Source organism: Ruditapes philippinarum, unplaced genomic scaffold, assembly GCF_026571515.1.
Source record: "Ruditapes philippinarum isolate M1 unplaced genomic scaffold, ASM2657151v2 ctg380_1_1_1_1, whole genome shotgun sequence".
NCBI classification, from domain to species: domain Eukaryota; kingdom Metazoa; phylum Mollusca; class Bivalvia; order Venerida; family Veneridae; genus Ruditapes; species Ruditapes philippinarum.
In genome coordinates, this window is record NW_026864512.1 from 129,763 (window position 1) to 156,668 (window position 26,906).

Consider the following 26,906-nt stretch of genomic DNA (forward strand, 5'->3'; position numbering starts at 1 on the left):
TAAAGATTTTTTATAAATCGCGAGTATATCAAAAAACCGTGGGCACATCACGTAGTCTGGCCAGAATCACATTTTATTACAACAACCATCAACAATAACTTCAACTCAAAACATAACTACAGGGGTTCAGGGATAACGTATATAAAGATTTTTTTTGTAAATCGTAAGTATATAAAAAAAAACGCGCGCGCATCACGTAGCCTGGCCAAAATCACATTTTATAACAACAACCATCAACAATCACTTCAACTCAACACATTACTAACTACAGGGGGTACAGGGATAACTTACATATTTTTTTTTTATAAATCGCGAGTATATCAAAAAAATCGCGGGCGCATCACGTAGTCTGGCCAGAATCACATTTTATAACAACAACCATCAACAATCACTTCAACTTAACACATAACTACAGGGGTTCAGGGATAACGTATATAAAGATTTTTAATAAATCGTGAGTATATCAAAAAAACGCGGGCGCATCACGTAGTCTGGCCAAAATCACATTTTATAACAACCATCAACAATAACTTCAACTCAACACATAACCAACTACAAGGGGTACAGGGATAACTTACATAATGATTTTTTTATAAATCGCGAGTATATATAAAAAAAAAACGCGGGCGCATCACGTTGCCTGACCAGAATCACATTTATTACAACAACCCTCCACAATCACTTCAACTCAACACATTACTAACTACAGGGGGTACAGGGATAACTTACATAAAGATTTTTTTATAAATCGCGAGTATATCAAAAAACTGCGGGCGGATCACGTAGCCTGACCAGAATCACATTTTATTACAACAACCATCAACAATAACTTCAACTCAAAACATAACTACAGGGGTTCAGGGATAACGTATATAAGATTTTTTTTGTAAATCGTAAGTATATAAACAAAAAACGCGCGCACATCACGTAGTCTGGCTAAAATCACATTTTATAACAACCATCAACAATAACTCCAACTCAACTAATAAGAACATATATAAAGATTTTTTTATAAATCGTGAGTATATCAAAAAACGCGGGCGCATCACGTAGTCTGGCTAAAATCACATTTTATAACAACAACCATCAACACTAACTTCAACTCAACACAATACTAACTACAGGAATAACATATATAAAGACTTTTTTTTATAAATAGCGAGTATATCAAAAAACTAGGGCGCATCACGTAGTCTGGCCAACATCCCATTTTATATCAATCATCAACAAAAACTTCTACTCAACACATTACTAACTACAGGGATAACATAATTATATAAAGATTTTTTTTTAAAAAAATCGCGAGTATATAAAAAGAAAACCGCGGGCGCATCACGTAGTCTGGCCAAATCAAATTTTATAACAAACCATCAACGATTACTTCAACTCAACACATAACCAACTACAGGGGGTACAGGATTAATTTACATAAAGATTTTTTATATATCGCGAGTATATCAAAAAACCGTGGGCACATCACGTAGTCTGGCCGAATCACATTTTATAACAACCATCAACAATAACTTCAACTCAACACATAACCAACTACAGGGGGTACAGGGATAACTTACATAAAGATTTTTTATAAATCGCGAGTATATCAAAAAACCGCGGGCACATCACGTAGTCTGGCCGAATCACATTTTATAGCAACCATCAACAATCACTTCAACTCAACTCATAACTAACTACAGGAATAACATACATATTTAAAGATATTTTATAAATCGCGAGTACATGAAAAAATAGCATACATAAAGAACAATATAAAGGATCAAATACAAAAGTTGTAAAATATCATCACACTTACTCTATTAACAAAGAACGTCTTCTCGGCGCGAGTTTCCCACCAAAAATGAACTGTTAGCTCAAATGATCACGTGGTCTGTAATCTGTGAAGCGGGAAAATTCGGCATTTTCCGCCGTGCTTCTCAACTTTGACCTTTTCAGTATTGAAATATTGTTGGCCAATATTGGCCTGAGACATATGAATATTCAATGACCTTTTATCGGCAATCATCGGAATCCGGCATTCAAATTATTATGATCGAGAATTGGAAATCTTAATTTATAAGTACACAGGGGTGGCAGGATAAAGCCATATACGAAAACGCACGAACAGGAATAACATTTGGCCTGTTAGAGTAGTGGTTAAGGTCTTTGTTTCGCATGCGGAAGGTCGTAAGCTCAAATCCTACAATGGGTGAAACTTTTATTAGCCCTTTGAATTAAATTATTCTATTTTTGTTTTACTTTTTAATTTATTGATTTTTTTTAGATTTTTTTTAAATTATTAATAATCATTATTTTATATATTTTTCCATGTATTTCATATACGAGAATGATAAAGCTTATAATGTATGGTGGCTGAGTTGGTACACTTTGCGCATTGCGTTGTCGATAGCGACAACACAACCTTTATCGTTATCGTCTTTTCGTCTACCAAACGGCGCGTTGTCGCAATGTCGTCTTGTCACTTGGCTTATAAGCCAATCCTTTGATTTGAGCGACATCGCGACAACACACCGCGCGACAACGCGCCGTTTGGCGTGCTTCGCTAGCGACAAGACGAAAGTAACTAATACATGTAGTAGATATAAGCCGAAAACTGTCCAATATGTCAAATATTGAATTTCATGAGGCGCGTAACGCCGAAGGGAATTCAATATTTTACTTATTGGTCAGCTTGAGGCCTATATATCTTACTTAAATTACTACTATGCCGTCATTCCTTTGTTCTGACCGTCAGTACAGGTAGGTGTCCAATATTAATGTGTAAGTCCAATATTAATCTTGTAACACATTAATATTAGACAGCGTGCCGTCTCTTGAAAGAAGCTTGTATGACCACAGGATTTTGTGGGAAATTCTCCAAATAAACTTGTATGACCACAGGATTTTGTGGGAAATTCTCCAAATAAAAAGAAAAGAAAAAAAAAACAAAAACAAAAACGATTAAGTAAAACGTAGCATCTTATCTCAGAAGTTAACACGAGGAAAGATGCAACGTCTTTCCTTCGCACATTACGCAATTACATTATTTTAGGAAAAGAACAATACTAGTCTTGTTCTCTGGCTCATTTAACGAATTATTATTCCAAACCTACTGATTTTCGATTTTCAAGCTCTTAACATCATATCAATGTTTACGCTTTCCAAAGATAGGATATGATTTTTATGGAATTAATTTCTTGTCTATTGTCCGTTTTTTCTGTTTTGAATACATGTATACATTAAGTTGACAATCATACATGATTTGCTTTATTGTATGTACGATATGTTTCAGTTAAGTCAACTTTTTAAATAAGGGTAATGGTCAGCCTTTAAATACAATAGAGAAAACAAATTCATCTATTTAAAACAAAAGCGGTTATGTTTGACTGCTTATATTAAGAAACGATTCCGGACTCCTGTAATAAGACAAATATCAATTCAAATTTAAAATAAGAAAATATCATTTTGTTGCATTAATATCCAAAATTTACATCCGTGATAATTCTAGTAAAGTAAAAATATCATTTTAACAATAAATGGTCAGTAAAAATCCTTCTTAAAAGTCATAGATTGTTTCAGTCAATCATTTAAAAAATCCGAGATTCAACACAAATTTGAAAACATTTCATTTTTATTATTCCTTGTAAAAATCCCAAATGTAAATTCATGTATACTGTATATGTGTAAGTCCAACATTTTGTGTAACTGGTATATTTTGTGTATATCATTATGTTCATGTACATAATTGGTCATATTTCAAAACACGAAAATTTCATGCTACGGACATTTAATTTGTTATTCAAGAGGCTACCTATAGGTTTTTGCAAGTAAGAAAAAGATAATTGCTAAAACATTAATATTGCATATTTCTAGCTCAAAAATACATTATTTCTAATTTTCCGATAGTTAACATGATATTTGATAGTAAAAGTAGTAATTTAAGTAAGATATAAGCCTCAAACTGACCAATAAGTAAAAAATTGAATTCCCTTCGGCGCTACGCGCCTCATGAAATTCAATATTTTACATATTGGACAGTTTTCGGCTTATATCTACTACTTATGTACATGAACACGATGATATACACAAAATAAACCAGTTACACAAAATGTTGGATTTACACACATACAGTTACATAAATTTGTACATTGGAGATTTTTACAAGACATAGTAAAAATAAAAGTTTTCAAATTTGTGTAAAATCTTGGATATTTTGAATGCATGACTGAGATGACTTTATTGATTCTTATTTTCTCTATTTTATTACTTTTATGAAGGATTTTTACTGACCATTAAGTGTTAAAAATGATATTTTTAGTTTTCATATCACTACAGCTATCACAGATGTAAAATGTTGTGTTAAAATGATCATTAGGGTTAATTTTGGATATTTACGCAACGAAATGAGATTTTCTTATTTTTGAATTGGTATTTGTCATACCACAGGGGTCTGGAATCGTTTATATAAGTCAAACATATATGTAATCAAATATAACAGCTTTTGTTTTGAAAAGATGAATTTATTTTCTCTATAATTTCATCTATCTGAAAAGCTGACCATTACACTTATTTGAAAAGTTGACCTTACTGAAACAGTACGTACATACAATGAATCAAATCAAGTATAATTGTCAATTAAAATACATGTAAAAAGAAAAAACGGACAATAGGCAAGAATTAACAATCCTATTAAAATCATATCTTAACTGACTTCCACTACGGAAGCGTATACGGTAATATATAATTTTAAGAGCTTGGAGATCGAAAACCAGTAGGCTTGAAAATAGAATTCGTGAAATGAGCAAAGAAATTATCGACAGATAACAATTATTGTGCTTTTAGTAAAATTCTGTAAAAAACGTAATGGGCAAAGGAAGAAAGTTGCATTACTCGTGTTAACTTACATTTTATTTAATCTTTTATTCTTTCATTTTCCACAAAATCCTGATGTCATTGAAGCTTCTTTCACATTAATGTGTTACACAATTAATATTGGACTTACACATTAATAATGGACACCTACCTATACTGTATTAAAAATACAGTACGCTCAGAACAAAGGAATGACGTCACTGAAGTAATTTAAAGTTATATAATAATATTATAACTATAATTTTTGATAGTTAAATTTTACCCCAATCGTAACAACTCGGCAATCTCCGTCAAGTTCGGCGAATTCTTGAAGTCGCCCGAGGTGTTCCGATTAGTTTTTACCGAAAACATAGCTAAACACCGTTTTCCGGTACGTTACCGTTTTAGCTCTGGGGAATTACACCAAATGAAGTACATACAAGATACAAGATACACGAAACTTTATTTTAAGTCGGTTTACATATTACAATAAACATTAGCTAATAAGCTATTTACCGACAATAACAAAGGCATAAAACATATTTACTAACATAAAACAGTTCTGAAAATAAAAACATATAAACTATTAGCAGCTTTAAGCATGAAATAAAAGTGTCAAGGTTAAGAAGAACTTTACAATAAGATGGTAAATTAAGGCATAGTTTGATGACATGCACAGTACATGTTGTATTAAAAGTAATAACAGTTTCTAAAAGTAATAAATGATTGTAGTCTAGAAATTAAAGTATGATACATAGCAATGTGAAAAGAAGAATAAAATTAAAAAAAAAAAAAATAAATAATAAAATAGTAATAGTTTTAAGTTAACATCTACAATTTATAAATATGTAATTGAGGTTTCCTAAAAAATAAATAAATAAAAAAATAGATAAATAAAACTTATTTATAAAAGTGCATAAAAATTTATGATAGAACTAATACAGCATAAAAAAGAAACAAGATAAAGCACATTCAGGGTAACAAACAAAGTTAACTAGACTTAAGTTGCATGCACAGCCTAATGGAATGGGGAATAAGGAGTTTTAATATAAACAAAGCATACAGATCATACAGCAAAGACTCAGCTAGCATAAATGTAGGGTTTAAGAAAAATTAACACACAGCATATAATCAAACTAAAAAGGGATGCACAAAAGCAAAGCAAACAAACAAAACATGTAGTCTAAGCATTTTACGTAAATTAAAACTAAGCAAAATAACAAACACATAGCAAATTTACAAACACATAGCACATTTACAACTTGGGCCACTCCAGACCTGGATCAGTCTCCCAAACTCTTTGTAGTTTTCAACCTTGCGGATGTTATTAGGGAGACTGTTCCATATCTGGGCACCTTCCAACCTAAAAGAATTCTTACCGTATGTTACTGTTTTGACCCTTGGGACATTTACACTTTTTTGGTACCTAAAAGAATAATTGGAATTTTTAAATTGAATTAAATCATTTATATATGGTGGTGATTTTCCATACAGGCATTTAAACACTTCTTTGGCTATAGTTTTAATTCTTGACAAATGTAAAGTAGGCATATTTACTTTCTTTAATAATGTGTCATATGAAGAATTAAAATCATTAAATACTATTTTTAGAGCTCTAGGCTGGAGTTTTTCAAGTTTTTCTGTGTTTGTTTTAGAGCAAAAATGCCAGACAAGGGGACAGTAGTTAAAATTAGATTTGATAAAAGATTTGTAAATAAGAAGAAGACATTCTGAATTAAAAAATTTCCTAATTCTTAAGAGCACATTTAATTGATTGGCAGCTTTTTTACACATTCTGGTGACCTGTATATCAAAGTTAAGTAAACAGTCTATGTCTACCCCTAGCAGTTTAACACAATCTTCACATTTTATTGTAACATTATCAATTTGAAATTCTTTTTAGTGTTCATTTGTAGTTTTTCACAACAGCTATGGCTTGAAACTTGTCAGGGTTAGCTTGCATTTTATTAATGTTAAACCAGTTAATAAGTATTTTACTTTCATTTTCTAATGTGTTTTTCAATATGTCTATTTTAGAGTTGGAGAAGGCTAGAGTATTGTCATCTGCATAATTGTAGGGGATGGATTTATCTAGAAAGTAAAAAATGTCATTCATGAAGATGTTGAAGATCAAAGGTCCAAGAATAGAGCCTTGTGGCACCCCCTTAATTGTTTCAAGCCAAGTGCTATGATATTCTCCTATTTTAACTGTTTGTTTCCTGTTTGATAAATAGTTTGAAACTAGAGAACACGCATTTTCAGACAACCCATATGCCTCTAGCTTTTGGACTGTAAGATCATGCGGTAGACAGTCAAAAGCCTTGGACAGGTCCATTAGGATTGCTGCCACATGCTCATTTCTGTCTAACGCCATCTTCCAGTCCTCAACCAGACGCAAAAGAGTTGTCTGACATCCGTAGCCTGGTCTGAAAGCGGCTAGATAATTATGGAATATATTTTCAAAATGGTTGCTTAATTATTCATTTATAATTTTCTCAAATTTTTTTGACATTGATGGTAATATACTGACAGGCCTATAATTTTTATAATAAAAGGATCATCTTTCTTAAAAACTGGAGTGACTTGAGCCATTTTAAAACTATTTGGAAATAAATTTGTGTTGATCATATTATTAACTATCTTGGATATAGATTTACAAATTATATTTGCTGAGCATTTCAGTATTTTGGGTGGTATATATTGTCATATCCTGTTGCTTTCTTTGGGTTTACTGATTTTAGATGTTTTTCAATTGATTCTGATGTTACAGTAGAAAAATTGAACGTTTGTACATTGTTATTGTTCTGTTTAATTAATTTAATACTAGGATTTTCATTTTGAGTAATAGTCTGATTATTTATCCCAATATTTTTGGCTATATTTACATAAAAGTCATTTAACATATCACACACTTTAGTTTGATCGGCTATCAGTGACTCATTTTCCTTAAGAATAATGTTACTTGAATTTTTCAAAATGGATTTTTGACTTAAAAAAGGTTTGATTGTTGGCCAGAAATCTTTAGACTTTGGGCCCCCGCTACATCTTTCCATGAAGTAGGTGGTAATAGATTCACGTTTTATTTTTGTTTTGAAGTTCCTGAGTTTTCTATACTTTTCCCAATTATTTTTTGTTTTATATTTCAGATATGTGTTATGTGCCTGTCTTGTTTAGTAGATTATTTTTCTGTATTTAGAGTTCATACAAGGTGGTGAAGATTTTTTAGGATATTTTTGTTTTATAGGTGCATGTTCGTCTAAAATTTCATTAAAAAGTTTATTATATGCCCAGTAGGTGTCATCAACATCATCAAAAGTAAATGCTACTTGGAACGGTACTTTGTCAAGTTCATTGTTAAAAACATTTTCATCAAAATTTTTGTAACTCCTAAAAGGTATTTTCTTTTTAGATACAGTATTAACCTGTTCTTTAAGAGTTGTAAATATCATACTATGGCAGTCACTTATACTGCTACTGATAACTGATGAATTACATAGCAAAGAGGAGGAGTTTGCTAAAATTACATCAATAAGGGTTGGGTTGTCTAAATTCTTAAAACATGTTGGTTTGTCAATTAGATTTACCAAGTTGAAACTATCCATGATGTTTGTAAGGAGTTTATTTTTGGTAGGATTTAGCATATCATAGTTTAAGTCCCCAGTTATAATTACATGGTCAAATTTAATGAATAATTTATCTAATGTTTCAGATAGCCTTGATTCAAAAAGATGGTTAGACATTAAAGGTGGTCTATATATAAAAATAATTCCCCATTTTCTTTTTGACAAATTCAATTCAAAACATAAATTTTCCAGACCTTGATTTTCTAAGTCTGTACGGCGTTTAATAGGTAAATCTGCCCGTATAAGTGTCAGCAAGCCACCACCATGGGCATCTCTATCACATCTGTGTAACTTGTATTCATCAACTGAGAACAGGTTATCACTGAAAGAATGATCAATTTTGGTTTCAGAAATACAGAAAATATCAACAAGATTATTATCAAAAATGGGCCTAATTTCCTGAAATTTATATCTTATACTATTAATATTAAGATGACCAATTATCGGTCTTTTCCTATTTAAGTTTTTAAGGTTTTTAACATCATCAAAAATGTCATACAGGTGTTCACTATCACCGGCACTATCATTAAGTATGTCACTGTTTTCGAAAATTTCTTCAGTTGTTTCGTCATGAAAATCATTCAGAGAATCTATAGTTTCCTGGCTGGGTGGTATCTCACTATTTAGATTTTCACATGTGGTGTTTATAACTGATTTACTATAAGAAGTGTGGTCTTCCCGATTTTCCTCCTCATCGCTCGAGGGGGAAAAACTGTCACTTATTTGTCTATAGTCATATGACTCAAGTGTAGATGACAGATCAGGAGTACATGCAGGATGTGTAGTTGATTCCTTAGATAATTCTAATAATTCAGGTATACATGGTATAAGTGGCACTTTAAGACACAGAGTACATATATAAGGATCCGGGTTATTCTGCAATAATACATAATCTTTTGGAGATATATCAGCACATTTTATATGTAGCCATTTATCACAAGTCTCACAGAGGACTGCCCGGTGTGTTTTGGCAACAGCTCGTGAGCACAGCCCGCAGGGGTGTTTTATCGGTCCAGGATTTGTGGCAATATCTCCACACAATAGGAGGAGGAGGGACAGTCTGTAGAACCCTCTAAAGTGCATATAGCGTAGGTTTCGTCTCATACGTATAAAGTGAAAAATATTATGTTGACTGTATTGATATTTCATTTTCACTCGTGGGCATAGCTAGATCACTATATAGTTGATCTCTTACCATCTGGTTTGAAATAGTAGCTGGATTTTTAATATAATCGGGATCAAGTTCCAATCATGTTGTTAATTTTTCTTTGACAACACAGTAAATATTCGTTTCTTCGCCGCATACACACAATAACAACGTAAAAATTATAACTCTTATGGGCGCAGCCATATTTGTTTACAGTTACGTGATATTTCTATTTTTCTATCATTATTTAACCGTTTAAGGTGGAGAAAATTGATGTTTTTGAAAATTATCAATATTCCTTTAATATCTATTGCAAATTATTAAAAAAATAAATTGTTTATAATGAAAATCAATAAAATTCAAACAGACGTGGTGGAATCTTCCATAATAAATAAGGTTATTTTCTGCGTAAACTTGTGTATTTACTTTATTTTTTGTATGGAATTATTCAAACAATGATATTTAATTATTTTTATATAAAGAAATAACTGTTTTATTTCAATTTAATTTTAAAAAAGGCCGAAAACATCGAGTTCGCTATTACACTCCATTAGGCGAATTCCCCAGAGCTATGTACAGAAAGTACCGGAAAACGGCGTTTAGCTAGGTTTTCGAATTCGTGAATTTGTAAGAAACTCTTGCATTACTTCCCTTTAATTGTAAAACGCCGTTTGTACATATTCGCAAATTGAAAGATAAATAGCTTTTAATAGCGTTTTATATTTATATGAAAGCATTAATGACGGCTTGGTACCAAAAAACGATCAGAGGGGTGTTATTAGATATAACTGGAGTGTTATATGACAGTGGACCTGATGGAGGAGTTGCAATTGAAGGATCTATCGATGCTGTGAAAAGGTTACAAAAACAGTGAAAAATACCACAGACACTAGTCCAAATATTATAAATGACGTAACCGCGGATTTGAAGCTATTTTTTACGTGGGTCAAATCCGCTTTAACGTCTAAACAAACAATAAACATGAACAATCATTCAAACTTCCGATGTAAAATGTTACAAATAATCATAATCCTACCACAAATGTGTATTTTCCTTATCAAAATCAACTTATTCAAATTTTAAACAATTTAAAACAAATCCCATGTTAAAATTGTGTAAACAGCCTCCATATTGTGTGTACTACACAATGCGGTGATTACTGGAACCATATTTTTTAAAACGAAATTTTTATTGCGTGCACCTGTCAGCGTCTTAAATCACAACAGAATTTTTTATCGTTCAGACTAATTTCGTACTATTGTTTTTTGAGTGACGTCACATCATGACCAGGAATTTACAATATGGGGGTCACCGCAAACTGTCTTTCATGTGTCTTCTTAAATATATGGATATATAAACAACTTATCGTGAGTAATTATTGCATATTTTTACAGTTTTTGGGAAAATATGCTTCCGTCTTTTATGCAATCAATTGCTTTTTGTGATAAAAAACATTTAAGTTGTGATTTACCGGTAAATTCAAATCGACTCGAGAAGCGTGATGATTTATGCTATGGGAAATTAGCCAGTTATGGAAAGACTTCGCATTTTCCGATAAACGTCAAAATGTAAAAAAAAAGAAAATGCGATGTCTTTCAATGAAGGACTTCACAGACACAGACACTTGGGGTTATGTGCGTGACTCCCCTTCTTTATCCGCACTTGTATACACCATGCCTATTTTTATCGTGCAAACCGTACGTCAAAATATTTTTGCATATTATTACGACCTGGGCACATGTCTTGAACATAAAACTTGTTTTCCACTATTTTAACCACGTTTAAAAAAGTCCCAAAAATATCATAATCTCATAAAGATAACAAAGTACGCTTTCCAATGATGTGAGACAACTGAAATGAATTTCAGCACTGTTTTGCGCTTTCATTTTCATGCCGAGAACCAAAACCTCGCAGCGGCTACTTCCCCTAATCAGTTCAGAAACCAAATCAAGAAGACTGACGGAAAGGGCCGAGTAGTTGCGATTGAATTTTTTTTTCCCAGCGATTTTCCCGCTGTTATTTACGGGAAACATTTTAGTCTTCATGAATTCGTAAAGAAGCATGTGACACGGTTAGGAAAATGTAATTAAATGTGCAAAGCTTGGAAGAAAGGTACGATCTGATAAAAACATGCATTTATTTATTAAAGGAATATATGCATAGACTGATTTACATCAGAAATAAATGGCATGTGATAACATAAATACCAGCAGACATTTTCACAAAAAATCTTACTACAATTTTTTATCTTAAGAGAATTCCTACGATAAATCTCCTTTTCACAAAAAATCGTAAGAAAATCTTAAGTGTAAAATCTGTCATAACTTTATGATAGGTCTTCCCCGTTCGTAAGTGTAATTTTTTCTCACTGAAGGGTAATTTAAGGGTAAAATATAGAGGATATTTGTTTGTTTTGCATGTAAGATTGAATATAATTTCACTGAGTGAAAAACAGATGCAATATTTTCACGAGTGGCGTAGCCACGAGTGAAAATATTATAGCTGGTGTTCACGAATGAAATATATTTCAATCTTATATGTAAAAAAAATTTTCTTTTTATTTCTTGCTTTTTCAGTGATTTTAAGTATTTTTTACTGATTTTTCTGTGTAACGTTGCGCGTTCTCCCTTTTGACGTCATCACATCATGACGTCACATCATCAATTTTGAAATATAGTTCTTTTAAATTCCTCTAACTTTGTTACGTTTTTAACATGATGCATGGTGACATCGACTTTCTTTTCCTAAAGAAGCAAAATTTACGCAAGACGGCATTTATTTCTGCCCGTTATTCCATTTAGTTCTGATTTTCTTTTCATCCGCTATCAGATATAGTTCGGCTACAGTGAATATTATATTTTATAAATTTCACTTGTGGTTTATCAGAATATAATCATCTGATATATTACAATAAAACTGGAAAGCATGAAATAAATCTTGTATCTGTTACCTAAACTGTCGTTGACGTCAAACCACTTGCCCCTCACCGCTGTGGGTTCGAATCCCGACAGGAACATGCGAGGAAGCTATCCAGCTAGCTTACGGAACGTCGGTGGTTCTACTCAGGTGACCGTTCGTGCCTGAAATAATGCACTGAAGACACCTGAGGTCTTCCTCCACCAGTAAAGCTGGAACGTCGCAATATGACCTATACTGTGTCGATGTGACGTAAAACCCCAAAAAACAAACTTACCTAAACTGAATAAAAAACAAACAAAAAGTTGGAGGACAAATATATATTAAATTATTTTTCAACATAAATATTTGTGACGTCATGACTTGATGACGTCACGATTGAGAGGGCTATGAATAGTTTAAATGTGAACTATACTGTAGTATTATTGAAAACTAATAATTTGTACATTTGGTGAGTTCGATTTCATTGCCAGCGTGTACTAGTGGTACCTTTTTATTTATAAATAACATAGTAGACCTTCTTTCTGAATCTTTTAGATATTTATAATTATCTTCAATCAAGATATAAATTATATCAGTTTGAATCATTTTTTGTTCTTATTGAAATTTCATTGTGTTCAATAGATATTTCAAGCTCTTTATTACTTGATTTTAAAACCGGAATCAAATATTGAGCATGCACATCAATATCAAATGAACGTTGCTAGGGATTTTTTTATCGTAAGATTTATCGTAAGTGAATTTTTTATCTTAAGATAAAATTTAAACTTACGAGTGGCTTTGTGAAAATGACTTAAGATTTAACTTACGATTATCGTAAGTCAAAAACTTAAGATAAATCGTAAGATTTTTTATGAAAATGTCTGCTGAAATATATGTAGGTCAGTTGTTTTTACATTTCGAAGCTTGGTATCTTCAAGAAATTGAAGCGTTGGTAAAAAATTGACTGTTTTAAAACGTTATGAAATTCTATTTAAACTTGTTCACGTGTTAGTCACTGAACCCTCTTATACTAATATAAGCACAAATTTAAAACTAATTCTTGTAATAAACAATACTTTTAGTTTTTAATATTCAGGGGCGGAGAAGGGCGGGGTCCATATTCCAAGTGTCTGTGGCATAATCTGATCATCATCCCCCAGGGGACAATAAGTTTTAAAAAAAATGTTTCATTGTCAGAGCGACTTCAATGACAGATTACGTCGGTATCATGTAAACGCTTGAAATGTTTATTTCTATGATGCTCACACATTATCACTGACAAAACTATAAAACATATCTCCAATTTATATGAAATTTTATTTTACCATCTTAAAACATTTTGATACCTGTTATAAACTTATGTAATTATTATAACATTTTAAATGCTGTGGGCAACGTCCCTGGGGACGAAGACCGGATAATATATATACATGTACAGCGGAGATATGAAATATTTGATCATTACTTTTGCCTTGTAAAGGGAAATTTTCCCGGGAAGAGGGTTTTCTTGGAGGGCTCTTTTATTTTATAAAGTGTAAAATTAAATATTGAATAAAAAATTATTAACAATCTATGGCGATCTTTACAGAATGAACTGAATTTTAAGTATCGTTTTGCATTCATTCCGTAAAACTAAATATATTAAACTTAGATTTATTTGCACATGGATGTGATATTTACGGAATGAACCAAATTTGAATTATCGTTTTCCAGTCCATAAAATATTAGAAATGGAACCTTATTGATCAACCATTTGATATGTTCTTTACTTAGGGATGTATCGTTTTGCATTCATTCCATAAAACTTTATATACAAATGTATGTAACCAATTTTATTAATAATCTGATGTGTTAGTATGAACACACCAAAGTGTGTCAGACCCCTGTGAAAAATACACCTTACAAAGTTACTACATTTTTGTTTTCATTAAGAAATGTTTTATTCCTATTTTTGTATTTATCTGTTTATGTGTTTCAAAATACTCTTCGATACAATCAACACTTCTCCGGCATAACCTTACGCTTCACCAAGCAGCCTAATCAAACATTTTCAGACACTGAATTATTGATATACATTTTTGAAATTTCAATGTGTATCCAGACTCCAATAAATAATGTTCTGCATTAGACGTTGCATATCTTCACTAAAGGTGTCTAAATGCTGCTTTACTGCATCCTCTCTATGGCATAGTGTCTGGAGCATGGTTATTCAAGTATTTCTTCATGTTCTTCTCGAACTATTTTTGTACCTAGCAAGCTTGAGACTTTTTGGTACTTTTTTGCTAATTTTGATTTCTTTTGGAAGGAACTGGATAAGTTCTGCATTGTATAATATTTAAACTTACACAGTATTTGATGACACATTGTTGTTTAATTTATTACATGTATGTTGGAGCCATTAAAAAACATTTACTAGGCAACCTATTTTTCTAGTATAATTGATGAATAAGTTGTTGAATGACATTGAAATTCAAACTAAGAGCACCAGATGTCACAGGGTGAGAAAAATGTGCAGTTTGCCAGTAACTCAAACCTTAGTTTTTCTGAATATCTTTTGGCAGCTTTACCAGAGCTACCAAGTCACTTTTACATTTTTTTCCCTATTAATGATCAATTCTGTGTCATGACAAGTATTGTAAAGGCTTGTTATCTTAAAAAAATATTTTACTTACAGATTAAAGGCCTCAGGTCTTCCAGTAAGATTTTGTACCAATGAAACCACCACCACCAGGAAAAAACTTGTGGAGAAGTTGTCAAAAGTTGGGTTTGAATTGAAAGAGACTGAGATATTTCCACCAATACCAGCTGTGTGTAAAATTCTTCAACAAAGAAGCCTGAGACCATACCTTATTGTAACTGATGGTAAAATGCTTGAATTATTTTTTTCCACCCTACTGGTGTCCATAGGTTTTGTTATTTTTCCTGTCAACTCATTTGTGTAAGTTTGGGATTCTGATTCCATTTAAATTCTGCTCATATATTTAAATTAATTCTTTTTAGGGAGCTATTTTGAAGGGTCCCCAGAACTAAGGATAGAAAAATGTCTAACATTTTTTCATTTACAAATGTTAAAAAAAAAAAATTGCAAAATTGTCAATAATAGATCTGAACAAATGAGTGCTTTTTACTAGAGAATGTTTGATTTTAGATTTATAAATCTTATAAAGGCCTGCCCTAGGTGTACAAGTGTTTGCAAATTTTAACCCTCCTGATGTCCAAGTCTACGAATGTAAGTGGATGAGTAGAAGTTGCAAACTTTACCAGGTCACACGTTAACTAAGGAAAGATCAGGATCAAATAAACCGGATTTTATTCTCCTTGTTCTATAAAACTAAAATTAATTGTATTTTGCTAAAATTATGTTGTACATAAATAAAATGAGCCGTGTCACGACAAAATCAACATAATGGCTTTGCGACCAGCATGGATCCAGACCAGCCTGCGCATCCGCGCAGTCTGATCAGGATCCATGCTGTTCGCTTACAAACCCTATAATAAGTAGAGAAACTGATAGGGAACAGCATGGATCCTGATCAGACTGCGCGGATGCGCAGGCTGGTCTGGATCCATGCTGGTCGCAAACCCATTATGTTGGTTTTGTCGTGACACGGCTCAAATATAAAACATCACTGATTTGCAAAGAAACAACCCTGATTCAGATAAATTTGACACAAAAAAACCCATTAAAAACATTTCTAAATTATTGGAATAAAATAAGGATCAATTTAGGATCAAAGCCAATATTTGCATCAACTGTAAAATGCCTGTATCTTTAGTTTAAAATAAGAAGAAATTAATTATAAAATAATCTTTCAAAATAACATGAAATTTATTACAAAATTTCATGATCAAGCTATTTAAAGTCCAATTTTATGAAGTTAATTATAGATAAGGATAAACAATAGAGAATATTTTGAGTTTTTAAATTTGATCCTGATCTTGATCCTGATTCTTAAATCTTTGTGAAAATCATGGCTTAATGAACCAACAGATGGATCCTTACTGTCCTTAAATCTTTGTGAAAATCATGGCTTAATGAACCAACAGATGGATCATTACCAAACTTTATTGCATAGCAGACTGGCATTTCTGTGCGTTTTACCCATGCCGGAAATTTCATCTGGCATGGGGGGTGCCAGATGAGTCGCCTGCCAAACAACAACGTCATTTTAGCGTTTTAGAAGGGAAATATGTGCTTAGGATGACGTCATTTTGCCGTTGTTATTTAAGTTGTAAGTTCATACACTATTGTAAAAAAATAGTTATGGATGAAATGACTTTAATTTCCATGAACATATATATCATATTGAGGTAAACCATTTTAAATATGAAATAATATGCCAGAATTTTTATGCCCCCGCCATGTAATGGCCGGGGCATATAGTGTTACCCTGTTCCGTCATTCCGTCCTTCCGTCCTTCTGTCATTCCGTCATCATCAGTTTCCGTTCATTATCTTAAGAACGGTTGCACACATTCAACTCAAATTTGACATATGGATATGTCATGAGAAAATACAGGTCAAGTTCGAATTTGGTCATGGTTCGATGATTTTTGGCAGAGTTATGCCCCTTTTACTTTGAATATAATATGAAATTTCGGTTTCCGTTCATTATCTCCCCAATGGTACAACACATTCAACTCAAACTTGACATATGGATATGTCATGAGAAAATACAGGTCAAGTTTGAATTTGGTCATGGTTCGATGATTTTTGGCAGAGTTATGCCCCTTTTACTTTGAAAATAATATGAAATTTTCAGTTTCCGTTCATTATCTCCCCAAAGGTACAACACATTCAACTCAAACTTGACATATGGATGCGTCAAAGGAATGCGCAGGTCAAGTTCAAATTTGGTCATGGTTCAATGATTTTTGGCAGAGTTATGCCCCTTTCACTTTGAAAGTAATATGAAATTTTCAGTTTCCGTTTATTATCTCCCCAATGGTACAACACATTCAACTCAAATTTGACATATGGATATGTTTTTGGAATGCCCTGGCCAAGTTCGAATTTGGTCATGGTTCAATGATTTTTGGCAGAGTAATGCCCCTTTCACTTTGAAAATAATATGAAATTTACAGTTTCTGTTCATTATCTACCCAACAGTGTTACATATTCAACTTAAATTTGACTTATGGATATGTCAAAGGAATGGGCAGGTCAAGCTGGAATTTGGTCATGGTTTGATGATTTTTTGGCAGAGTTATGTCCCTTCCACTTTGAAAATAATATAGATACATCTTAGGAATATTAGCAGTTTAAGTTTGAATTTGGTCGTGGTTCAATGATTTTAGACAAACTTATCTTTCCTGAATGTTGGAAAATTTTTGAACTTTCAGTTTCAGCACTCATACTTTTAGCCATTATTTTGGCTACAAATATGCAATATGATATTTTTAAAAGATTAAGACTGAATAATTTCAGTGCCTTGAACATTGTATGAAAATGGTTTGTGTTAACATTGAAAAGTTTTAAGGGCTTTGAACTTAAAATGAAAAAAATAATTGATGCACCATCTGAAATTTTGGCTGCATGCGGGGCCATCCGTGGCATGATGACACATTTCTAGTTTTAGATCTGTTTCTGGTTTCTCACCCAAAAAGCATGACGGTTAGATAAGTAGAAGTTTTTTTTCTATATATAAAAATGTAAGTAAAAAATATTTTTTTTTTATGTATATGGTAATGAAGAGATTTTAAAAAAAGTGGAATGGGAAACGGTCTAGGGTCTTCAGTTAGAAAAAAGGATATGTAGTCAAACCCCCTAAATTATACAAATGAAAACATATTTCTCGTCCTTTTCTTGAAATAAAACTGTTTTGATTTGTATTGTATATGTATAAATGTATACGATATGCACATATATTCTGGAAATAAATATGTTTAAACTAAACTCCCTTAGCAGAACATAATTAATTTTTATATTTTTCAGAATGTCTCCCAGACTTTGCGGCCGTTGATCAGACCAACCCAAACTGTGTTGTTATTGGAGATGCTGAGACAAACTTTTCTTACGAAAATCTTAACAGAGCATTTCAAATAATCAAATCCTTAGAAAATCCAGTGTTATTTTCAATGGGCAAAGGGTATGTAAATACATAAAATCCTTATAAAAATAGCAAAACGTACAGGTTAATTCTGTTTGGAAAAGATATGATTTGTAATTCTAATTTAGGAATACACATTATTTTTTATTGAACTCCTAGATTGTTTGATTTAATTTCATTTTAGGAATATGTAATCATTTTAGATTGTTTTAAAAATAACAAAATTTGAACACATATACACTTAATAAAGCATGCCATAAACTTTATTGCTGTAAGTGCAAAACCTGTTTGCATTCTTCAGAAATTGTCAGTACTTATAATAGCAAATTTCAAGTTTACTTGTTATAATGAGCCGCATCATGACAAAACCAACATAGTGCGTTTGCGACCAGCATGGATCCAGACCAGCCTGCGCATCCGTGCAGTCTGATCAGGATCCATGCTGTTCGCTGTCAGTTTCTCTACTTGTAATAGAGTTATTAAAGGAACAGCATAGATCCTGATCAGACTGCCTTATGTAGAGGCAAAGATTATTTATGTTTGTGAAAGTTTTGTTTTAGAATATGCAGTCTTTGTTTTGAAGCCTAAGGTTAGATTGTATTGATCACCACAAAATGTGACCACATTTTCACTTATATAGCACTTCATATACATGTAATTTATAGCAAATCCAGTTCATTTTGTTATAGGCTTTGTTTACTTGAGGCCACAAGTTTGGCTTAAAATAACAATATTGTTGCAGTTAATTCAATACAGACTATGTCAATTATATGATATTGTGTCCATTTATTTGTATAAAGTGTATTGAACAGGGTATTATCTGAAGTTGGAATAATGATTAAACATGGAATTGTTTTAAAACAGCAGCTACTGGTGTGTAGTTGATGAGACACATCAGCCAAGGGGTGTTACCCGCATTATCTAACCCCTATAGGGTTAGTTCAATTAACCCCTTTAGCTGATGCGGTGCATCAACTAACCCCTTAGATCAACTTAACCCCAGTAGCTGTTCTTTTAAGTCGATTCCAGGTTTAATCATGATTTGAGCCGTGTCACGACAAAAACCAACATAATGGCTTTGCGACCAGCATGGATCCAGACCAGCCTGCGCATCTGTGCAGTCTGATCAGGATCCATGCTGTTCGCTTTCAAGCCCTATAACAAGTAGAGAAACTGATAGCGAACAGCATGGATCCTGATCAGACTGCGCGGATCCATGCTGGTTGCAAACCCATTATGTTGGTTTTGTCGTGACACGGCTCATTTCATCTTTCAGATAATACCCAGTTATTGATTGAATTTAGCATACAAAGATGTGATCTATAATTATGACTAATACAAATGTCAATTAGTTCACCTTTAAAATTGTACTTGCTATCAAACTACTATCTTACCTTAAGTTCAAGGTGTTTTTAGACTTGTTCAATGTAATATGAAAATGTGTTCTTCAACAAACAAATTCAAAGTAATTTTAATGTGATTTGGTCTTTTGTCATTAATGTAGGATTAATCATACTAAAGTGACATGACTTGTTACTAATATGGGGAGCATTGTCACTAATATGTGGGGGAGGGGAATTGTTGCAAATATGAAGAGCGGTGCATGGGTGCTCATTACTAAATATTTATTTGTTTCATTTTACGCCTTTTCCCAACAGTATTTCAGTCATATAGGCGGGTAGTTTCCTAACCATCGTTCCTGGAGAGTTACACCAGTACTAGACTACCTTCCTCTGTGCTAAACTACCAAAGCATCTCCCGGGGATCAAATCCACGCCAGAGAGGTAACTGGATTAGAAGTCATTGACTCTAATCCCTCGACCACGGAGGCGGTTCATTACAAAATGTGTGTGTGGGAGATTTGGTGAAATGATTATATATATTTGGTAAATCATCACCAGCTAGCTTATTAACATACCATGATGCCTCTATATTGTTGTTATAATGCATGCTAATGATCTTAGGTATTCATATGACTAATTTATTGAAATTGTTAAGATAGAAATCTTATTGAAAAATTAAAGGAGAAAATGAACCCATAGATTGAGAACAATTGCTAATGTTGCAGTATTGTTATGATAAATCATACAGTGTTTTTCATGTCTACTTTTAGAAAGTACTACAAGCATGGAGGAAAACTGGTTTTAGATGCTGGCCCATTTATGAAGGCACTCGAGGTATAGTAAATTTTACTAAGATAAAACCCCATAACTTTTACATGAAGTTTAAACCACATCACATAATAAAAACTACAACTTTAACTATAAATGGCCATATTTTTGTTTTTGTTATAATGTTTCAATGTTTTATATTTCGCTGTTTTGTGTACATCATTTACCCTAAGTCATATCCCCTAATTATTTGAAATTTAGCAAAACTTTTGTTGATAGGAATTTTTTTTAACAGCAAACATAACAAATTGAGTTCCTAGGACTGCACAACAAATATGGTTCCTGTAACAGCATAACATATTTTAAGTATGATTTGTGTGTCATCATGACAGATATGGTTGTTGTGGTAGCCAGTCATATGTGGTTGTTGTGGCAGCTTGTCATATTTGGTTGTTGTGGCAACATGTCATATATGGTTGTTGTGACAGCATGTCATATATGGTTGCTGTGGCATCATGTCATATATGGTTGCTATGGCATCATGTCATATATGATTGCTGTGGCATCATGTCAGATATGGTTGCTATGGCATCATGTCATATGTGATTGCTGTGGCATCATGTCATATGTGGTTGTTGTGGCAGCATGTCATTTGTGATTGTTGTGGCAGCATGTCATATATGGTTGCTGTGGCATCAGGTCATATATGGAAGCTGTGACATCATGTCATATGTGGTTGCTGTGGCATCATGTCATATGTGGTTGCTGTGGCATCAAATCATATATGGTTGCTGTGGCATCATGTCATATATGGTTGCTGTGACATCATATCATATGTGGTTGCCTTGGCAGCATGTCATTTGTGGTTGCTGTGGCAGTATGTTATATGTGGTTGTTGTGGTAGCATGTCATATGTTGTTGTTGTTGCATTATGTCATATTTGGTTGCCTTGGCAGCATGTCATATGTTTTTGTTGTGGAAGAATGTCATATATGGTTGTTGTGACATCATGTTTATATGTCGTTGTTGTGGCAGCATGTCATTTGTGGTTGCTGTGGCATCATTTCAAATGTGGTTTCCATGGCAGCATGTAATATGTGGTTGCTGTGGCAGCAATGTCATATGTGGTTGCTGTGGCATCATGTCATATGTGGTTGTTGTGGCATTATGTCATATGTGGTTGCCTTGGCAGCATGTCATTTGTGGTGGCGGTGACAGCATGTTATATGTGGTTGTTGTGGTTACATGTCATATGTTGTTGCATTATGTCATATTTGGTTGCCTTTGCAGCATGTCATATGTTGTTGTTGTGGAAGAATGTCATATATGGTTGTTTTGACATCATGTCATATGTCGTTGTTGTTGCAGCATGTCATTTGTGGTTGCTGTGGCATCACTTCATATGTGGTTTCAATGGCAGCATGTCATAATTATGTGGTTGCTGTGGCAGCATGTCATATGTGGTTGCTGTGGCATCATGTCATATGTGGTTGCTGTGACATGATGTCATATGTTGTTGCATCATGTCATATGTGGTTGCTGTGGCAGCATGTCATATGTGGTTGTTGTGGAAGCATGTCATATGTGGTTGTTGTGGAAGAATATCATATGTGGTTGTTGTGACATAATATCATATGTCATGGTTGTGGCAGCATGTCACATGTGGTTGCTGTGGCATCATGTCATATGTGGTTGTTGTGGCAGCATGTCATATGTGGTTGCTGTGTCAACATTTCTTATGTGGTTGTTGTGGCAGCATGTCATATGTCATTATTGTGGCAGCATAATAAATTTAGTTGACTTAAGAATAACATACTAGTATTTGGTTGCTACAGCAACATAACAAATGTTGTAGTTGTGACAGCATGTCATATGTGGTTGCTATGGCAGCATTTCATATGTGGTTGCTATGACAGCATGTCATATGTGGTTGATTTGGCAACATTTCTTATGTGGTTGTTGTGGCAGCATGTCATATGTCATTATTGTAGCAGCATAATAAATTTAGTTGGCTTTAGCATAACAGATTTGGTTGCTATGGCAACATAACAAATGTGGTTGTTGTTGCAGCATGTCATATGTCGTTGTTATGGCAGCATGTCATATGTGGTTTCTGTGGCAGAATGTCATTATTGTCTGATATGCCAGAATGTCATATGTCATTGTTGTGGCAGAATGTCATATATGGTTGTTGTGGCAGCATTCCATATGTTGTTATTGTTGTGGCAGCATAGAAAATTTAATTGGCTGCAGTTGTAGCATAAATGATATGGTTGCTGTGGTAGCATGCATTTGTTGTTGCTGTGACAGCATTAATAATGTGGTAGCATTACAAATTTCTTGCTATTTTAGCATAAAGACATATAATGATGCAAATGAAAGGATAACTCAGTCTCCTGAAATTATTTGTTGCCAACAAATGTGATTGTAAATTTAGAATTAATACTGACACAAATTCAAGAATAGAAGGTACAATTAGGATCCTGCATGAAATTTTTCATTGAGCAAACCCCACAGCCTCTCAATAAAACATATGTAGTGTCATCTTTGTAAGCATTTCAGGGCTGTCTTTGTGAGCTATTAAGGGCTATCATGATTAGCAATTCAGGTCCATTATTGTGATCAATTCAGAACTATAACCTCCCTTGTGGCCGAGGGGTTGTCTTTAATGGTTAAGGCATAAGAATTGCAGCCAGCATTTATTCCTGCATGGTCATAAGAGGCAACTAACTGGGTTCAAACAACTGGAGTATATGCATCTCAACCTCAACAGGTGAGGTGGTTGTTTTAAAGTTTGTAACACCCAAGGTTAGCTAAAAATCATCCATTTTTGTGAGCAAGTCAGGGCAAACAATGTATCATTGTGAGCAATTAGGGACCATCATCATGAACAATTCATGCCAATCATTAACAGCAAGTCAGGGAAATCATTGTAAGCAAGTTAAGGCCATTGTTTTTAGAAAATTACAGCCAGCATGATGAACAAGCAATTCAGGGCAGTAATTATGAGCTATAATGTTCCATCATTGTGAGCTATTTATGGTCATTATTGTGATTAATTTTGGACTATAATTGTGAAAGATGTGGCTATCTTGGTTAGCAATTTAGGACCAGCATTGTGAGTAATTAAAGGCCATTGAGAAAGTTGATAGCTGATTGCAATTCAGGGCTATCATTGTGAGCAATTTTAGGGTTGTCATCTTGAGCAACTTAGGGTTGTCCTTGTGAGCTATTCAGAGCCATTGTTTTGGGTAGTTCAGAGCCATTGTTTTGGGTAGTTCAGAGCCATTGTTTTGAGCAATTTCTAGCCATCATTGTTAACATTTCCAGCTATCATTGTGAGTAATGAAGGTCCATCAATGGGTGCAAACAGGGCCAGAATTGTGTTAAATTCAGGTTAATCATAGCAAGCATTTCAGGGCAATTATTATTAACAATTCAGGGCAGTTATTGTGAGCAATTCCGGGCAATCATTGTAAACAATTCAGGCCAATCATGTTTTAATTATTTTACTTTCAGCTATATTGTAGTATATTATGACTGTGTTTTTATTTCTTGCTACAGTATGCTTGTGACATTGAAGCAGAAGTGGTAGGGAAACCTGCACAAGCCTTCTTTCATACAGCTGTACAAGATATGGGCATAACACCTGAAACAGTGAGTGGTGCATCTACACTAATTTATTTTTCATATCATATTAAACCAACTTCATAGGGATTTTATCATTTAGATAATTTCTAAAGAATTATCCTTCTGCCACTTTATCAATTCCTGGAGAGCCTTCCAACTCATCCTTGTATTAAGGTTGACTTAACATTTGTGTAATGTTTTGTTTCTGACTTTCTTTATAATCATTTATCTGAAAAAATGCCTTTGCTTTTGAATGAACCCGTAATGAGACTTACAGCAGTATAATGTTATGTTATAGTGTGTTATGGTTGGTGATGATATAGTTGGTGATGTTGGTGGAGCACAGAATGCTGGTCTAAGAGGTATACAAGTTAGGACAGGTAAATTCAGGTAAGAAAACAATAGTCTGTATTGTGACTGTGAGAAATTAACCAATACTCTTCAGGGTTTTTATTATTATTATTATTCTGTTTTTTTTTAAGGACTGATGGGGTCAGTCTGTATATCTGTCTTTATGTATGTCATTTCTAACTTTTCCAATCAATAACTAAAGAAGGAGTAAGCCATGATTTATGTAACTTAGTATGAATATTCCCTAATGCCAGTAGATGAAACCTACTTATTTTTGAAGTCAGTAGGTCAAAAGTCAAGGTCACCTTGGTCTTCACAAGGCTCAAAGCTTGTTCAAAAAATGATAACAGTACACTTTCGCCAAAGTCGTATGATTTTGTGTTGATGTTGGTCATTACTAGTAAATGATCCCTAATAAATTGAGAACAGTATTGTTTTTACGATGAATAGGTCAAAGGTCAATATCACTGTGGCCTGGGCCCCTTAAAGCTTTTATAACTTATATCTAGGGAACACTTTTGCATACAGTTCTAAGATATGGTGCAGGGATTGGGCATGTGTAGGTGATGATCTCTATGGATTTCAAAGTCAGTAGGTCAAAGGTCAAGGACACCATGGATTTGACCACTGAAATTTTGTCTGATCAATATCTAGGGAACACTTTTGCCTACAATTATATTATTTGGTCATTTGATCAGGGCAAAGGTTAAGGTCAAAGTGGCTTGATTACCCATAGCGATTTTGAGGTAATTTGGTCAAAGGTTAAGGTCACAGTTGAACTAAATGTAACTTGGGGAAAAGCTGAAATTAATGAAACTTTGTAGGAACATTGCCCATAGGGGACCCATATTGATTTTATGGTCATAAATTCATGGTCACGGAAATAATTGTCTTATCATGAACACTTTTATTATACATATTCTTTATCATAAAATACTTTACTTTGATACGCATGTATATAAAAATTTCATGACAGCAAATAAAGTATGGAAATAAGTGACAAATTAACACATTTCTAATTTATAATTATTATAATTTTTATTAAAATAGCCTTCAATTTTTTTATGACATAAAGAATAAATTTTAAACTTGGCAATCTTTTTTGTACATGAAATAATGAGCACAAAATTCTATCCCTCTCATGTAATACTTAATATTATTGTTATCCACAGCTTACTCGTGTATTGACGTATATCTTAAATATTTGAAGTTTTGGCTTTATTCTATGTACCCTTTGGCTTGATATTCTGATCAAGTGGCTTAACCAGAGACTTATAATACATTTAAATATAGCTCTTTGGAATCATTTAAGCTAAAAATAGTTTTATCGATTTTTTCCTCATAGCCAATGTTCTTAGCTTTGTCACGTTCATTGTCACATTCATCAGTGTTATTGATACTAACAATCTTTGTTTAACTTTCAGGCTAGAAGATGAGAACCATCCTGTAGTGAAGCCTGATGGATTTGTAGACAATCTTGCACAAGCTGTCGATTTAATTATTGCTTATATGTCTAAATAAAAACAAATAGCTTTACATGTACAATGTATATAGAAATAAATGGTGTAATTATTGTAAAGGGAAGTAATTTATTTATCAGATTTTAAAGAAAGTATATGATACTCATTTATTTTTGAAGGCACATTATGCATTTTATTTTTAATTCTCTTGAAATGCCAAGCATGTGTTTAATAATGTTTTGGTAATTGATTTAGAGCATATTATATGTGCAACATCTAAAGAAAATAGCACTGAATGTGCAGAAATGTGTCATAATTTCATAAAGGTAGCAAAATGCAAACAAAGTAGTATTTTCACTTCCATACAAAATACTAACTCACTATAATAATACCCATTGCCAACAAAGCAAAAGAGGCAAACGTTCAACTACATGTATTTTAATTTTTGGAAATTGTAACAAGATAGATCTACCAAAAATAAGAAGTTTCTGAGTAAAACAAATGGTAGCATTTCTTTGGCTGAATATTAATTTTCTACTTTAATTATTATAATTTATGGAATGTTTTGATCATGTTGTGTCTTTTTGTATACATGTACATGTATAATGATAATTAATTGTATTTGTTGATAATTATGTAGAATATATAATTTTAACATTTGTATATCTATTATTAATGTCTTGTAAATTAAACCTCATGTGATATAATAATCATTTGATAAGTTATATATCAGTTCCAAACATAAGAAGGTTACCGTCCCCCAATATGGTGGAAGAAAGTCTATAGAAGACA

General features: G+C 33.0%; 1 protein-coding gene across 1 annotated transcript; it reads left to right on the forward strand.

Moving 5' to 3' along the window:
• Positions 1–10,248: 10,248 nt before the first annotated feature.
• LOC132725842 (phospholysine phosphohistidine inorganic pyrophosphate phosphatase-like) lies at positions 10,249–26,822 on the forward strand. The gene is made up of 7 exons (XM_060711025.1): positions 10,249–10,473; positions 15,188–15,375; positions 18,448–18,601; positions 20,676–20,739; positions 24,238–24,330; positions 24,602–24,693; positions 26,079–26,822. The coding sequence occupies exons 1-7, from the start codon at positions 10,343–10,345 to the stop codon at positions 26,173–26,175; spliced, it is 819 nt and encodes a 272-aa protein (XP_060567008.1). The 5' UTR covers positions 10,249–10,342; the 3' UTR covers positions 26,176–26,822.
• Positions 26,823–26,906: the final 84 nt, after the last annotated feature.

Bases quoted from the DNA above. Each gene is read 5' to 3' on its own strand.
- LOC132725842 (XM_060711025.1), top strand. From the start codon at position 10,343: ATGAAAGCATTAATGACGGCTTGGTACCAAAAAACGATCAGAGGGGTG. The intron at 24,331-24,601 runs GTGAGTGGTGCA...GTTATGTTATAG, and splicing joins TGGGCATAACACCTGAAACA to TGTGTTATGGTTGGTGATGA. The intron at 24,694-26,078 runs GTAAGAAAACAA...TTTAACTTTCAG, and splicing joins GTTAGGACAGGTAAATTCAG to GCTAGAAGATGAGAACCATC.